Genomic DNA, 18,482 nt, shown 5'->3' with positions numbered 1-18,482 from the left:
AGTCTGACTCCCCCTGGGCATGGTGAAAACAGCCACTGAGCCCTTGACCCCGGACCCTGCCTTCTGAGCGTCCCTTCTCCCCGGCGCCTTAGCCTAGACTGGGCATCCAGCGGGGAGTGTGCCGCGACTGATATTATAGTAATGCGTCTTACACATTATGCCACACAAACTATAATGCCTGTTACACATTATGCCACACATTGTAATGCTTGTTTCATTTTGTCACACACCTTAATGCTACTGTATTACACATTTTGTCACCCATCGTAATTCATAGTATGCCACACACATAGTATGCTGCTGACACCATTTTATGTCCCACACACAAAAATGTCCCTTGCAAATGATGCCCCACAGCATGACTTCTAATTACTTGTTGCCAGGAGTTTCATGGCTGCGCCAGACTTCCCAGCAGTTCCAGGTAACGCAATGGTGTAATTATACACCAACCCCATGGCATTTACACATAATGACCCCTGTAGCGCTGCTTTCACTCATAATGCCCCCACTAGTGTGGCTTACACACACAATTCCCCCATTAGTGTCAGTTAAGTGCATAAATCCCCCAGAAGTTTCGCTAACCTACATGCTCGTTGCCAAGAAGTAACTTTAGGTTATATGCTCATTGCCAGGGGGTTACATGCTCAGTGCCAGAGAGGTTTCATTCTTGTTACTGGGGGGGGGGGGGGGGGGGATTATGTGCTGATTGTCATGATTGTCATGGGGGAAGGGGTGCATGCTCATTGCCTGTGGGGGTTGCATGCTCCCTGCCTGTATGGGTTACATGCTCATTGCCAGAGGGTTTTATGCTCATTTCCAGGGGTCTGCAGGAGCACAGCATGCCCCTGCTCCTGGAATCTGCACTTTACGGTAATGCTGGGTGTACTACGCTCCCCTGACACACACTAGAGGTGTCCTTTAAGGCATCGGACATTTTTGGAGGGGTTGAGGGACTCTCCAAGCGGACAGAGACTCAGCACCCCTGCAATGCCACTTCCACCAACAGCATCCCCGGGTGGAGGAGGAAGGAGAGGTGGCGGCGGCCTGACCTCTTTTCTCCTTGGCTCCTGGAGCTTGAGCTCCACTGGAGCCACCCTCCTACAACTATGGGTGTGTCCTGCAGTGGCTGATGAAAAGTCTGGGCCTGATTAAGATGTCGACATTGCTGTCTATAGCATTGCACTAAACATTGGAAAAACTCTTCTTTTTCTCATTTTGTCTATCCTCATGTTGTGTGAGAGACAGAGTGTGTGTGTTAAGCTTGCCGCTAGACACTGGGGAACAGTTACGGGGACCAGGGAATTGGAGGTCAGGCGTGAGCCCGTAGCCGGGACCGCCGGTTAGGACGGCCACAGCGAACCCTATGCTGACTCTGTTGAGTACCCCGGGCCGATGACAAACCCCTGCAGGTACTAGGCTTCACCTGTGGCCACCGCGTTCGAAGTAGCAAGTTAGGCCCGCTCCAACCCCGATGCAGCTAGGTCTATGAGGTGACAAGGGGTAAGCAATCATCAGGGGTGACTTCAAAAGGATGTACTAACTACCGGGCCTAACTGTAACAAAACCCCTGTCTGCCGGCACCGGGCCAAATCCGGGAAAGCGACCCAGTCGCAGGCACAAGCGACAAGAGACGGGGAATCTCCACGTAGATAAAACAATAACAACAAGGCAGGTAGCGAATCCCCAAAACATAGACTGGGACAGGAGAGGGAGAGGACCTACCTATCCGAGAAAAACTAAGGGCAGCAAAGGGAATCAGGGTATCAGAAAAACAATGGAAATAAGAGTATCGGCCAAGCCCACGGAGGAGCAAGGTCCAAAGCCCCCACAAGATGACCAAACAAATGGCTAGACAGCCTACGGAAAAAAAGAGATAGGCAGCTTCAAAATAAAGGAACCAGGCTCCACAGGAGCACTTACGTGACCCCAAGAAGATCACCAGGGTGGCTGGGCTGGGACACTAGAGCTGGATGATGACACTCCAGTTCCCACCAGTGAAGACAGGCAGGAGCTCAACTCTGAGACCAGGAACAAGCCCAGGAGGACAAAGATAGAGACAGCGCCAGGGACCGGGGAGCAGCTAGTAAAGCTATAACCGGCGTCTGTGCCCAGCAGACGCCGGCTCTTTATTTGAAAGTTCTTGCCGCCTAGCTGACGTCAGCTGGCGACGCGGGGAGCTGCCGGGCGGAAGTTCGGGGTCGTTGCCTAGCAACGCCCGACGCCCGGGACCAGAGCGAGTCGTGAGACGCTGCCGGGGACCTCCCCCAGCGCTCACGTGCCCCGCAACATCCGCCGGCTGTCCGGGTGCAGGAGATCCCGGACAGCGGCGTCCAACAGTGTGAAAGAGACAGATATGGAGAGTAAAAAGTGTGAGAGAGACAGAGAGATTAAGAGAGAATGAATGCACGTGTGAGAGTGAGAGAGGGTGGGAGTGTGCATGAGACAGACACAGGTGTGAGAGACAGAGAGAGAGTTCATGAGAGTGTGTGAGAGACAGAGAGAGTGCATGAGAGGAGGAGGCTAAAGGGTCACCACCACAAATTCAACTTTTTTATGTTAAATGAGTAAACATGTCCAACAGCACATGGTATACATTACAGGGGAAATTTACTAATATGAAAAACCTAGTATGCAAAGTCGTGTTCCGGAGGGGGATTTACAAAGCAGTCATATATGACTGCTTTGTAACCCTCCGATGTCGTACTAATTCGTATTAGCTGGCCATATATACGGCTGCTAATACGAATTAGTAGAGGCAGTCTGCACGGATCAGTCAGATCCGTGCAGGCTACAAGGTGTAAAAAAAATAGAAAAATAAATAAATTTTAAAAAAAAACAGCGTGGGGTCCCCCCCACAGCCGTAACCAGCACCAGTCTGACAGAGCCGGGGCCGGTAATTAAAAATCAGGGAACCCGACAAATAGGGGTTCCCCGATTTTTAACAACCAGCCCCAGGCTCCAGGTCCGGGGCTGTATCCCAAAATACGGGGGACAAAATGACTAGGGGTCCCCCGTATTTTAAGAACCAGCCCCAGGCCAAACCAGCCAGCAGGGTAATGCCACAGCCGGGGGAGACTTTTTATACAAGTCCCCCCGGCCAAAGCATTAACCCTCTGACCAGTCAGCCTGGCCAGGTCCCCCCCCTCCAGGACTTACCTGACGAAGCCTGGTGCTGTCCCCGGTGGCCCTGTGCGGTGGCCACCGGGCTGATACTGGTGTAAAAAAATAGATGAATAAACTATTGTTTTAAACTGTGGAACTATGAGTCCCAGCAAGCCTCCCCCGCAAGCTGGGACTTGGAGAACCACAAGTCCCAGCCTGCGGGGCATTAAAGGGCCCGCTGGGTCTTGTAGTTCCACAGTAAAAAAAATAGTTCAATAAATACACACTGACACATGAAAAATAAAAGTTTAATACATACATTACACACATACTGATACTTACCTATCTTGATCCCGTAGGTAGGTCCCAGAGTCTTGATCCGGTCCCAGAGCCTTGTCCTGGTTCCGGATCCATGTCGCCATTCTTCAGCATGTCGATTTCCATGTTAGCGTCGGCGTCCGGTCCGGGGTCCGAAGAAATCCATGGTGGACCTGTGGAAGGAAATCCAACTCACCCAGGTCCTCCATGGAAGTTCTTCAGGCTTGATCCAATGTAGTCCAGGTTTTCTTGCATCTTCTTCAAGCTGCCGGCGACTCCGGCAGCTCCCCGCTGCGGACTGTCAGAGGTGCAGAGATCCTTCCTCCTCTGCGCCTCTACTCAGAATGAATTCTGGCCAATCAGGAGCCGACTTTCTTGACTCCTGATTGGCCGCTAGGCGGCCAATAGAATTCATTCATATATTGATAATACGGCTGCTAATTGGTGTAAAACAGGCACAAAAATACGACAGGAAAATACACCTTGATTGTCCTGTCGTATTTGGCAGAAGCCTGCATGGATCAGTCAGATCCGTGCAGGCTTTAGTGTAAAAAAAATAGAAAAAAAGAAAAATAAGAAAGAAGGCAACTTGCCAAAACTCAATACAGAAGACAAAAATGACAGTTGGTGCATGGCGCAGTGCTGTCTTAGATCACAATCCCTGAAGATACACCTTTACTTCAGAACAAAGAGTTTGGGAGAAAATTTGGATATAGAATCATTGGCGCAATAAAGAATACTTAAAGTTTTTGTGTTCGGACTCCTCCTTAAGAAATGCAGTTGTTCTCAGACAGGTAAGGATCACCTGTGGACTCAACTTCTCAACGTGAAAACTCCTTTTCGTATTTGTAAGATGATCAGAATATTTTCATTCGTGCTCGGCAAAGAAGATAAGAATGGTGTCTGAGATTTACAGTATACCTGTATATTCTCTTTCTAAGTGTATGTGGGGGCTGTACAAACACAATGAATTTTGACAGCATACCTCATTTACATATATAAAATGAGTGAAAAACACATGTAAAGGTTTCTTTTGTAGGTTGAAAGAAAAGCATTCCCCAACTCACGATGTCATGTGGGGTTTTCAAACCTATAAAGGTTTCTTTGACATATGCTTTGTCACAATCCTGCCAGAACTCAGTGTGTTTGTCCTGTCTTACCTGCCTGTCAGTCTTGTTTCTCAGCCTGCTGCAGCAAGATCTGAGTATTTGCTTGTAATGAGCACCTGGGTGATTCTGATTCAGCCATTAACTCTGTGGTTACCACTTGAAAGATACAAGTTCCCTGTTGGCCTCATCCAGAGACTGTTCCAGGTGTGGCCATTCCCAATCACCCGGATGGCCAATCAGTGCTGCTCTGAGGGGTTATCCTCCCAGCCCTGCATAGACACTTTGCTTTTGCATTGTTGTCAATAACTTGGGAGGAAGCTTCAGCTTGTGTTCCTGCTTTAGCTCTGTGGTATTCCAGTTACCCAGCATTTGTATCCTGCTTCCAAGACCCTACACCTGTGTGCCTCCAACACCCTGCACCAGCGTTCCTACACCTGTGTGCCTCCAAAACCCTGCACCAGCGTTCCTACACCTGTGTGCCTTCAAGACCCTGCACCAGTGTTCACCTGTTCCTGCATTACAAGTACCTGCACCAGTGTTACCCTGTACCTGTATCCAGTACCTGCTTCCTGTCCCTGCACCTGTGTTCCCGAGTCGCCTGCACCTGTGTTCCCGAGTCGCCTGCACCTGTGTTCCCGAGTCGCCTGCACCTGTGTTCCCGAGTCGCCTGCACCTGTGTTCCCGAGTCGCCTGCACCTGTGTTCCCGAGTCGCCTGCACCTGTGCTTCCAAGTTATCTGCACCTGTGTTCATCTGTGCCAGTGTTCATCCGTACCTGTGCTTCCGAGATTCCTGCACCTGTGCTTCCGAGTTACCTGCACCTGTGCTTCTGAGTTTCCTGCACCTGTGACCACTTGCACCCGCACGCTCCAGCATCTGCACCTGTGTCCACCTGTCTCTGCGTGCCTCAGTACCTGCACCCGCAACCACCTTCACCACTGCCTACAGTGCTTCCGGCACCTGCTCTCCAGTGGTCCAGCTCCGTGCTTCCGGCACCTGCTCTCCAGTGGTCCAACTCTGTGCTTTCTAGCTCCTGTGCTCCCGTGCCTCTACTACGTGCCTCCAAGTAACTTATCAGTTCCCAGCTTTCCAAAGACTTTTACAGACTTTCAAATGTCCCCTGTACCAGTTCATTCTATGCAATAAACATTACCCATTTGTATCCACTTGCCTCCGTCCTGTTTCCATTGGGTTGTCAGCTAGCCACCAAGGTCACTCCCGGGTCCCAAATCCCCAGTCGTGACAGTATGCAAAAGCCCCTGGACTTGGCTAGTGACTTTAAAGTGGCTATGCAAAATCTGACAGCAATACCAATGGGAACCTACCACCACTCACTTATCCAGCTGCAAGAACTTTTGGCAAAATTTTTTCCCATAATAACTACGTTACTCAGTTACACTCCTGAGGTTGTGAAGCCCATCAGCTGCAGCTCCAAAGTGAAAGGAGTCTCAGTGACAGTGCCTGTGAAATCTGAAAGGCCTCCCAACCTTCAGAGCGAAATTTCTGTCCAGGGCAAGCGGAGGTCCCAGCTTTCAGAATCTGAACGCCAAAGACGCAGGTCTCTCCATTTATGTTTCTACTGTGGTAATCCAGACCACTTCATTGAGAATTGTTCACTCCGGAAGCCCAAGAACAAAGTGATTCTGACCACATCCAGTCTTCAGCCCCAAGTGGGGGTCCGCAGTCTTCAGCCCCAAGTGGGGGTCCGCAGTCTTCAGCCCCAAGTGGGGGTCCGCAGTCTTCAGCCCCAAGTGGGGGTCCGCAGTCTTCAGCCCCAAGTGGGGGTCCGCAGTCCTGTGTCCACTCCAGTTCCAGCCGGTTCAAGTACCTCCATTGATGATCCTGGTTCCAGCCGTCAGTCCAGAGTCCACTCCGGTTCCAGCCGGTTCAAGTACCTCCATTGATGATCCGGTTCCAGCCGTCAGTCCAGAGTCCACTCCGGTCCCAGCCGGTTCAAGTACCTCCATTGATGATCCGGTTCCAGCCGTCAGTCAGGAGGCTCATTCGGTTCCAGCCGATTCCGACACCTCTGGTTCTCATCCGGTCTTAACCGTCAGTCCAGAGTCCATGCCGGTCAAAGCCGGTTCAAGTATATTCAGTGATCATCCGTTGCCATCCATCAATCCTGAGTCCATGCCGGTCCCAGCCGATTTAAGCATCTTCAGTGATCATCCGGTCCCATCCGTCAATCCAGAGTCCCTGCCGGTCCTAGCTGGTTCAAGTACAATCGGATGTCCTCCGGTTCCAGCTGGTCCAAGTTTGTCTACTTCCAAGTCTGTACTATCCTTCAGCCCAGAGACTCTTCCAAACTTACTTGATCCTGATAATTCCAGCCTGTCTTCTATCGACTCCCACTGTGTTGAAAAAACAGTTAGTACTCTAGAGATTCTATACTTTAACACAGATTTAGCTCAGTCCTCCAAGATGGAACTCCCCGAACAAGATCAAGCTCTTCTTGACCAATATATCAAAAATTTTCGGGCTGCCAGAAAACAGGCTGGTTCACAGTCGTCACCGAAGACTCAGTCCATAGATATGGAACTAAATTATATGGCTCTGTCTCCTTCCAAAGATTCCTTCGAGTTTTCTGCTGAATATCCCACATCTTCAAGGTCTGTACCCATGAGCTTAAGAGTGGGCTGTGTTTCTCTGTCTCATCCTCAAGTGGAATCTGCTACGGTACCTTGCTCCAACAAGTCTTCAGAAACCTCCAGTCAGAGCAAGGCAGTCTTAACTCTAGACATGGATTCTGATTCCGAGTATGATGAGGATTATGACTCTACCCCTTGCCTTGAAAATCCTGTTTCACCTTGCCATGTCTTACCTCTGAGAAAAATTCAGTTAAATGCTAAAGATGGCTATCCGAAAGCCCCTGGATATCGAACAAGATTTAATTTGAGTCTTAGTGGTGCCTTAGCCTCAAGGGCCCGATCTTCTCGTCTCTCAGTTCCAGTCAAAAATACTTCAGTTATCCCTGATGAATTTGATTCTACGTCTTTCTCCAGTGGTCCTCTTCGTCCAAGTCAAGTGTTCCTTCAGGACGGAAGTCATCCTCATTATCGTGTCCAATGGAACGGGAATTCCGTTTACATCGACGATGGATGGTCCACCTGTTCTGATGATGAGGCAGAATTGTGACTTTTCTTCAAAGTTCCTGAAGTGTCCGGTGGCCACCCGTAAAGGGGGGGTACTGTCACAATCCTGCCAGAACTCAGTGTGTTTGTCCTGTCTTACCTGCCTGTCAGTCTTGTTTCTCAGCCTGCTGCAGCAAGATCTGAGTATTTGCTTGTAATGAGCACCTGGGTGATTCTGATTCAGCCATTAACTCTGTGGTTACCACTTGAAAGATACAAGTTCCCTGTTGGCCTCATCCAGAGACTGTTCCAGGTGTGGCCATTCCCAATCACCCGGATGGCCAATCAGTGCTGCTCTGAGGGGTTATCCTCCCAGCCCTGCATAGACACTTTGCTTTTGCATTGTTGTCAATAACTTGGGAGGAAGCTTCAGCTTGTGTTCCTGCTTTAGCTCTGTGGTATTCCAGTTACCCAGCATTTGTATCCTGCTTCCAAGACCCTGCACCAGCGTTCCTACACCTGTGTGCCTCCAACACCCTGCACCAGCGTTCCTACACCTGTGTGCCTCCAAAACCCTGCACCAGCGTTCCTACACCTGTGTGCCTTCAAGACCCTGCACCAGTGTTCACCTGTTCCTGCATTACAAGTACCTGCACCAGTGTTACCCTGTACCTGTATCCAGTACCTGCTTCCTGTCCCTGCACCTGTGTTCCCGAGTCGCCTGCACCTGTGTTCCCCAGTCGCCTGCACCTGTGTTCCCGAGTCGCCTGCACCTGTGCTTCCAGTCGCCTGCACCTGTGCTTCCAAGTTATCTGCACCTGTGTTCATCTGTGCCAGTGTTCATCCGTACCTGTGCTTCCGAGTTTCCTGCACCTGTGCTTCCGAGTTTCCTGCACCTGTGTTCATCTGCACCAGTGTTCATCCGTCCCTGCATTTCGAGTTACCTGCACCTGTGCTTCTGAGTTACCTGCACCTGTGCTTCCGAGTTACCTGCACCTGTGCTTCCGAGTTTCCTGCACCTGTGACCACTTGCACCCGCACGCTCCAGCATCTGCACCTGTGTCCACCTGTCTCTGCGTGCCTCAGTACCTGCACCCGCAACCACCTTCACCACTGCCTACAGTGCTTCCGGCACCTGCTCTCCAGTGGTCCAACTCCGTGCTTCCGGCACCTGCTCTCCAGTGGTCCAACTCTGTGCTTTCCAGCTCCTGTGCTCCCGTGCCTCTACTACGTGCCTCCAAGTAACTTATCAGTTCCCAGCTTTCCAAAGACTTTTACAGACTTTCAAATGTCCCCTGTACCAGTTCATTCTATGCAATAAACATTACCCATTTGTATCCACTTGCCTCCGTCCTGTTTCCATTGGGTTGTCAGCTAGCCACCAAGGTCACTCCCGGGTCCCAAATCCCCAGTCGTGACATGCTTCTCACTGGTGTAGTGTTGTGGGTGGCGTTCGTGAAGTGATCAGAAAATTTTCAATCGTGCTCGGCAAAGAAAATAAAAGTAGTGTCTGAGATTTACAATATAACTGTATATTCTCTTTTTAAGTGTATGTGGGGGCTGTACAAACACAGTAAATTTTGACAGCGTACCTCACTTACGTATATAATAAGTGGAAAACACATGTAAAGGTTTCTTTTGTTGAAAAAAGCGTACCCCTACTCACGATGTCATATGTGGTTTTCAAACCAATAAAGGTTTCTTTCACATGTGCTTCTCACTGGTGTAGTATTATAGGTGACTGTGAGGGACACCTGTGCCTCCACTGGTCCAGTGGCCTCAATACTCCAAAGTGCATAAAACACAGAAAGGTTTGCCAATGTGATTAAAATATATCCGCTTTTGGTTTATATGTAGAATTACACACCATGTAAAATGGCATACCTTACTCACCCCTTTTAGTAGGGGGCAAATGCCCATAGCGGTTTCTTTTCTAATGTATATCAGAAATTGATCACTGATGTTATCATATGAGCCAGGGAGCCAGTTTAGGTAAAAAAAGTTCTTCCACAAGATTTAATCCATAAAAAAATACTTAACAAAAGTCCCATGAGCAGGTCATGTGGACACAATACAAAAACAAAATCCAAAATTCCAAAACCAAGAAACTTTAAAACATGAGTAAAATATACATACATCCAGGAGTGTGGCTGCTCACTTTCCTCTGACAGGATCTACGCGTTTCGGTCCAAATTACCTTTATCAAGATATGTCAAGACATGACCTTTACATGTGTTTTTCACTCATTATATATGTAAGTGAGGTTCGCTGTCAAAATTCATTGTTTGTACAGCCCCCACATACACTTAGAAAGAGAATATACAGGTATACTGTAAATCTCAGACACCATTCTTATCTTCTTTGCCGAGCACGAATGAAAATATTCTGATCATCTTACAAATACGAAAAGGAGTTTTCACGTTGAGAAGTTGAGTCCCCAGGACAGTGCAAAAGAAACCTTTATAGGAGGGATACCATTAAAAACTACGTCAGTTTCGGTACACCCAGTGGGACCCAACTTATCCTTACACTAAAAGCATCACTCATTAGAGTGTTTATATCACAGAAATTAAATTTTTATTTCTATATTCTTCCTTGCACGAAACTCCATGATCCGGTGATCCTTACCCGTCTGAGAACAACTGCATTTCAAAAGGAGGAGTCCGAACACAAAAACTTTAAGTATTCTTTATTGCGCCAATGATTGTATATCCCAAGTTTCTCCCAAACTTGCCAAAACTAACTAACGCTGCTAATAGCGCCAGTGACCTAGTCGCCAACCACCGGCGACCGAGTGGCATACAAAAGAGAAAATACACCACACCAAAGGCACACAACATATTAGACACACTAGACAAGAAACACTAAGAATATCGCCACTGGGTATCACCCAGACAGAGACCAAAATAAAGACTCAGCGTAACGCTGGAGAAACCCACTAATGAGAAAGGAGGGGACGTGACATAAGGCAAATGCCCAGGAGGGCAACCAGAATAAATAGAGAACATAATGAGTTATCCCCTGTCCCCCCTCCTCAGACACATTAGCCTGATGGTCAGCAACATGGAGTTGTGACCCCATGCTGTGGTGGTCGGGAACCACTTTGGGGTCGGGACCCACAATTTGAGAACTGCTGTAATAGAGGATGTCAGTGATCCCTGCTTATTTATCTTATTATCTGATTTGTGTCTCTTCAACAGTCCACATTTTCTGGTTATTTTATCAGACTAATTTTTGTGAAAAATGATTGTGGCTTTAATAATCAGTATACTCATCATTTTTATTTCAAGTGTAATTAATGTAGACTTTTTTAAGCATTGTAGTTTGTTTGATAGCATCAGCATTAGGAAATGGTAGTTCAGGTCATTTTCCGAGGGCATCATTCGTACCACTGATACCACAGAATATTTATTTTATTAATTATTCATATTCTCTAGTCTTTTTGACTCCTACAAATCTATTTTTTAGACATTATTGAGTGATGGATATCACTTACTAACTGCTGATATACAAAGGGCCTGGATGCATTTACAACAAGGAGGATTACTTGCAGATATTCCTGGAATGAATCAACTGAATACAAGGTAATACAATTATGGACCTTTACATAAATATATATGAACAGAATCAGTGGCAGATTCAGGGGGACAGGCCACCCAGGATGGAGGGGTGTAAGCTGCATGTGATATCCCTGCTCTGGGCTAATGGTGACCTCCCACAGCAATGCGCACTGCGCAGCTACTGTGGGGCACATTCTCCAGGCTCTGGGGCTGTCTGGTAGGTGTTGTGTGTGCACACTGTGGCTCCTGTCACAAAGGGCCTTATTCTTGTTGACTCTTTGGAAATGCGCGTTCGTTCAGAAATAGCAGAATGCAATGCACGGCGGACATTCCAAGAACACACGCCCACAGGTCGTCCGCATCCGTTCGTGGGGACTTTCTAAGAAGAGGGAGTGTCTTCAGACTGCATTCACACGTCTTTGTGCGGTCGGATCTCACAGAGTTTGCACGGTCCCTACTGTGTCCGAACGGATGAGAAGCTGGACGTACGCACCGAGTTGGTGTATTTGTCCAAACCTCAGTAATCTATTCGGAAATCATGCTTCAGCAACATGACACACTTATCCAATTAGGATACCTCGTAACATATATACTATTTTTAAATCTAATCAATTACTTCCTAATTGCCACCTGATGTGTTCCCAGGGCACCTGGAGGGCGGCAGTTCGCCCCTCACCCCCAGCATGGAGGGTTAGGGCACTGTTCATATAGCTGTCGGCGTCCATGCAGGTGCTGGAGCGAGCAGGGGTGTCGTCCGTGCCGCGGGGGTACCTGCGGCTCTGTCACTGGGTATAAAGCTGCTGGCGGCGGGGTCGGGTCCCTGCAGTGAATAGAGAATAACAAGCGCTATGCGCGCGGCGGCGCGGGATGCGCTTCTGGGTTTGAAAACACTTGCCGCACGCTGATTGGCTGAGATTCAGCCTATCAGCGTGCGGCAAGTGTTTTCAAAATCAGAAGCGCTTCCCGCACCGCCGCTCGCGCATAGCGCTTGTTATTCTCTATTCACTGCAGGGACCCAACACCGCCGCCAGCAGCTTTATACCCAGTGACAGCGCCGCAGGTACCCCTGCGGCACGGACGACACCCCTGCCCGCTCCAGCACCTGCATGGACGCCGACAGCTATATGAACAGTGCCAGCCGCCAGCTTTATAACACAGGTACCCCCCGGGCACCGGGGCGCCCCCACTCCGACTCGTCTGGGGTGCTCCGGTGCCTCGCACCGGCCCTGTGTGTTCCTAATGATTCTACTGTGGCTATGTGTAAAATTTGATACACATTTTATATTATTTCCCCTTATGTTCCCATGTGCAAACTAACATGGTGCAAAAATGTTATAATTTCACATTATTATTTATTAAATATATTTTTTTCCAAACATGTGTGCTGTTTCACACTAATGTAATAGGCAGATTTACATATAGATTTGGGTAACAGAGTTATGTCCATTGAGTGCAGTGTAAATATGGGCCAGATACCAACAATAAAGTTGTGTTTGCAGCATATATTCAAGTATTTTGTATTGGCCCATTTAGCCAGCAATGGGTCCAATTGAACCTGTGAAAAGTGTTTAATTAATCACTAATGACTAGAGGAGTGGATTGTAGTGTACTCAGCTGCGAGTGTTTAAGGTGCGGGCGTACTAATTGGGCGATCCGAATGCCTAGCGCATGAACCAGTCCCCTCCGAGAAGTGAAAGCTGCTTGTTTTCACCGAAGATTTCTGCCGTGTTGGTTCGCTTGCGCTAGGTGTCCGGTCCGAATGCACGCCTACCAATGTTTGTACACTCGTACGTCTACGCCCAGATTTACTCCCAGTTTCGCCCACTTTGAAACCGCGCCCTTATACACGCCCACATGATGCCCATATTATGCCTATATTTCCCGAGGGAGTTCCGTGGACATTTGTAGACGGTATTGCTGAGAACGAGTGCGAAGACACTGCCTTGCACATGCGCATTGCGTTGCTTACGCATGCACAGGTAGCTAAAAATCGCCGTCCGAAAGAATTCGGAACGGACCGCACCAACCAGAATAAGGCCCAAAGTATTAATAGCCTCTCGCAGGGACACCTTTTTCCTGCTGCAGCACAGCTGGCCACCGAACACCAATAACAGTAAGCAGACCAGCAGCACAAATACCTTCTCTGCCCTCACTGCAGAGCTGGCACCAGGCAATATAAATTAGAGACCCAGGCATTATACTTGGTCAGTGCCATACCTTCAGTCATACAGTGAGTGTCTGTGTGATACATGTGCATGTTTCACCCCACACAATGAGAAGCAATCCTCTTTCAGAGATTTTGGCAAAGGACTACTGACATTTTTGGTTATACACAGTTGAGTAAAGGCCCATACACACTTGACGATTTTCAGCTGAAAATCGCTCAAAACAGCAGTTTTGAGCGATTTTCGGCCGAAAATCGCCCAGTGTGTATGCCCCTGAGATTGCCGACTAGCGATGATGCGCGCTCCCGCATCATCGCTAGGAAAGTGGTTCATCTGCTGGTTTTACCAGCAGATGTGGCGATGATGGATGGTTTTTCATCCATCATCGCCATGTGTGTACGCCTGCCCGGCGGACCGCCCCGCCGACTGCCCCCGCCTGTCATAATACTCACCCTGTCCAAGTGCTGCTGCGCCGGCTCCATGCATCCTGCTCCGAGTCCCTGCCTGTCTGCTTGTCCCGCCCTCCTGCTCACCACGGAGCACTTCTCCCTCACCCGGCAATACTCTCTGCTGGCTCCGCCCCCCCTGCTATGCTTAACACAGAGCACTGAGAGCAGGGGGCACTGCTGGCCACCAATGTTTTATGTTTAAAGCAGTAATATATACATTGCTGGCATATGCCAGCAATGTATATATTGCTGGAACCACTGGGCACCAATGTTACATTTTTAAGGCAGTAATATATACATTGCTGGCATATGCCAGCAATGTATATATTGCTAGCACCACTGGGCACCAATGTTACATTTTTAAGGCAGTAATATATACATTGCTGGCATATGCCAGCAATGTATATATTGCTGGCACCACTTGCCACCAATGTAATGTTACTTATAAGCCAGTAATATATACATTGCTGGCACAGGCCAGCAATGTATATATTATTGGCACCACTGGGCACCAATGATTATTAATTTGCTTGCTGCCCACAAATAATTATGAATTAGCCAGTAATATATACATTGCTGGCACATGCCAGCAATGTATATTTTAGTGGCATCACTGCCCACCAATGTTACTTACAAGCCAGTAATATATACATTGTTGACACAGGCCAGCAATGTATACATTATGGGCACCACTGCCCACCAGGGTTAAAGTGAGCAGGAACTGGGCGGAACGGCGTTCCATCAATTTTATTTTGGAGGTGGAATGGTTCCGCCTCCGTCCGCATCGCTAAACAGCTGACAGCCGGGCAGAGCGGTGGGAAATCCGGATGTCTCAGAGCAGCTCCATCCGTCCAGGGCGTAGCTATTTTAAAATTACAGATGTAGCGGGATTCATCTTTGCAGGGGATGGCGATGGCGTCGCCATCGCCATCCCCTGCCCTGCCGCCATCTGTATGCCGGAAGGGGACGCGCGCGCGTCCCCTTCTGACGGTGCTGCCCTCGGTCGCCCGGTGCCCACACCGGGCGACCGCACCCCCTGTAGCCTCCTCGGGTCAACCCCCTGCCCCTTGAGCGGGAGGCGGACAGTAATGCGTCCGCCTCGCCGCCCCGTCGCCCGGATACTGTGACGCGCGTGCGTGGGGGACGCACGCGTGTCACAGTCAGATAGCGGTGCCATGTTGCTGGCGATCCAGCAAAGACAAGACAAGATTCATCTGTATGTGCCAACTCACGGCTCGTGAGCCAATCAGAGCTCGCGGGACGGCAACAAATGAGGAGCTGCCGGGCCGCGAGCACCAATTGGCTCGCAAGTCATTTGAAATAGCCGCACCACGGACGGACGGACGGACGGACGGACGGACGGACGGACGGACGGACGGACCGACCTGTTCTGAGACATCCGGGTTTCCCACCGCTCTGCCCTGCTGTCTCCTTTCCCACACAGTGCACACCTCTGGCACTGGGCATGCTACCCCTGGCACTGAGAATGTAATACCTGGCAATGAGCATGTATGTCAGCGGCACTTATGTGGCATAATAAAAAATGGGCATTACCATGTTTGGCATATTGTGAAATGGGCATTACCGTGTTTGGCATATAGTATAATGGACATTACGGTGTGTGGCATAATGTGTAATTGGCATTACTGTGTGCATTTCTGTGTCCCTGTCCCATAAAGCCATGCCCTAAAATTTTTGGCACAAAATGTTCATTAGGTGTTGGGTTGTTTTGCACTGTGGGGCATCATTTGAATCAGGGGTGGTATTATGTGGCCACATTATTCTTTTCCTGACTGTGTGGCTGTGACATAATTCAGGGAAGCGAATTTCACCACTTTAAGCACTGCTGCGCACCAATGTATAGTGATAATAGTTATTAATGTAAACACTGCTGGAGCAGACCAGCAATGTATATGAGACCACTGCCACTGGCCATCAATGTATATTTTTATGCCGTTAATGTATACACTGCCGGCGCAGGTCAACAATGTATATGTTACCACCGCCATTGCCCCCCAATGTATATTTTGTTGTGGCGGTAATGTATACATTGCTGGGTAAGGTGAATGGATTTCTCCCTACGTGCACGGTGGCAAATTAAATTGTAGTTGTGCACATGGGCGGGATTTTGCCCAGTCGGAGCAGAGTCAGGTAGCGTTTACCTGTTTGCTGGGCTCCGAATATACACAGCCCAGTGATCAGTTCTGAATCAGGCCCCTAGAACAGAAATGCACTGAATAAAATGGCCCCTGCTCCCACCCTTGGAATACAAACCCTGCCCATTATGTAAATAGCCTTTTATATGAAAGATTTTCAGCAAAGTCTTTCGCCTCCTGAAAATCTCTTGCTCTTTGGGGAAAATAGCTCAGTGTGTACGCACTATAATAGGGTGAGAGTTTCAGAAAGTGAGAGATTTTGGGAGAGTTTTCCCATGTTTTTTAAAGCAGCAATCAATTACATGGCAAAACCAGGTTGATTTTGCCATGTAATTGATTGCTGCTTTAAAAAACATGGAAAAACTCTCCCAAAATCTCTCACTTTCTGAAACTCTCACCCCATTACATTTGGCCCCTGGTTTTGTTTGACTAGTAACACAGACAAATTGACTTTTTATGGATGCCGCTGTATGTTTATATGTATTTTTCTGCTTTTTTTATTTTGTTTAAAAATGAAAAATGAAGTTTGAGTTATAAGTAATTACATTTGGAATTTCATCAGAAGTATTGCTTAAAGCAGTGTTCAACAGTAAAAAATAAATAAAAATATTAAAACAAACTAATTAATGTTTTTTAATGTGCAGGCAAGTCCGTGATCTGTCTCCTAGGCCCCAAGGTATGTAATGTCTGATGATAATACTGAAACACAATTTTCTCTGTTTTGAACATTGTACATTATGAAACTGTATGAATGAAAGCTATCATATGTGCTACAAGTCTATATAGATGTTGCCTTGGTATATAGTAATATGCCTTTCAGCATTTTGCTCATGGCTGTAAATGGAATTATCAAATATATTGGCATTATTTATGCTAAGATGACTTCTTGGTTTATGGTGGAAAATAAATAAATATTTTAGAAGAAAAACATCCATGCTATAATGATAAAAATGGAAAGTATCACAATACAGTGCATCCGTTAAGTATTCACAGCGCTTCACTTTTCCCACTTATGTTACAGCCTTATTCCAAAATGGAATAGATAATTTTTTTGCCCAACAAATTCTAAATACAGTACCCAATAATGACAGTGTTAAAAAAAAAGATTTTTTAAGAATTTTGCAAAATGTATTAGAAATAAAAAGCTAAGAAATCACATGTACATGTAGGGCAGTACGGATGGTGTAATGGTTAGTATTACTGTCTCACAGCACTGAGGTCATGGGTTCAATTCCCACCATGGCTCTAACTGTGCGGAGTTTGTATATTCTCCCTGTACTTGCATGGGTTTCCTCCGGGTACTCCGCTTTCCTCCCACAATCCAAAAATATACTGGTAGGCTAATTGGTGCCCCAAAAATTTACCCTAGAATCAGAGACGTAGCAAGCCCGGAGCCGGCGGAACACACGCTCCGGGCGCCGGAACATAGCATGGTGTCGGAGCTATGCCGGCACCGCCAGCTCGCTCGCCCGCTCCCCTGCCCGCCTTGTCCGGGAGAGACGTGCTGCTATGTAAAATTCACGTCTCACGGTGGACCGCTAGCCAATGGGCGCTTGAGGTCCAGCAGCCAATCAACTGGTGGCTGCTGGACCGCAAGCGCCTATTGACTAGCGGTCCAGCGGGAGATATGAATTTTACAAAGCAGCAGCACATCTCTCTCCCGGACACTGTGGGGAGTGGCCTGGGGGCACAGGACGCAGTTTAGGCCCCGGCTGGAAACGCCGGCAGACTGCACAGCTGCGCACATCCAATGCCGGCTTGATTCTGTCGCCTCCGCTGGCGGCCGCCATCTTTTTGGTTTCCCCATCCAATACTGTGCGGCTCCGCCTGTCAAGTGGTTGACCAATAGCCGCACAGCTCACCTCTTAAGTACTGACTGGCCAGACAGACAGACCGGCAGTCAGTACAATGATGTCCATGCTTTAACATCATTGTTCACTCCTGGCTGTCTGTGGTAATACTACAGTTCTTGTGCCTCCGGTGAAAGTCTTCTCTTCTCCTGCCGATCGTTTACTGCCTACCTGTACACCAAGGAACCTTCTGCCGCCAATACGGACTGGACAAGGTTAGCCCCCCAAAGGGGTATTATCTTCATCCTAACTCCTGACGGTTAATCTCCACGGTTACTTCTGGTTCAGCAGCCACGATCACACTCAGCAAGGACTCCCAGACTTTATCACCAATCCTTCATCCAATCATCCAATCCTTCATCCAACCATCCAATCCTTCATCCAATCATCCAATCTTTCAACCAATCATCCAATCTTTCAACCAATCATCCAATTCTTCAACCAATCCAGCAATACTTCTTTCAATTGTCAAGCATCCATCATCTTCTTCAATAGAGACTTATATTATTGACTTTTATCATTTCACAAATGTTCAGTATATTATCCTGCCATCTTTTACAACCTGTATTACAGTACCTTAATAAATAAGGTTTATTTTACAGCATTGTTTCATCACTTCTGTCGTTCATGCAACATCCCTATATTAAAGCACCTAGCCTCCGTTATACTTCAGCTGGTGCTACCGCTCCCACCCTCCCTC

The 18,482-nt window shown here is 48.0% G+C and overlaps 1 protein-coding gene across 3 annotated transcripts in view; it reads left to right on the top strand.

Moving 5' to 3' along the window:
- The window catches only part of LOC146060500 (uncharacterized), a 334,626-nt gene that overhangs the window by 129,980 nt on the left and 186,164 nt on the right, over positions 1-18,482 (top strand). For all 3 annotated transcript variants that reach the window (XM_083173757.1, XM_083173756.1, XM_083173755.1), the window contains 2 exons: positions 11,071-11,186; positions 16,577-16,608. In XM_083173757.1, coding sequence (XP_083029883.1) covers positions 11,071-11,186; positions 16,577-16,608 — 148 coding nt within the window. The remainder of the gene's footprint in view (positions 1-11,070; positions 11,187-16,576; positions 16,609-18,482) is intronic.

Source organism: Crinia signifera, chromosome 2 (assembly GCF_055691185.1).
Source record: "Crinia signifera chromosome 2, ASM5569118v1, whole genome shotgun sequence".
In the NCBI taxonomy this organism is placed as follows: domain Eukaryota; kingdom Metazoa; phylum Chordata; class Amphibia; order Anura; family Myobatrachidae; genus Crinia; species Crinia signifera.
This window is presented reverse-complemented; position numbering and strand designations above follow the sequence as displayed.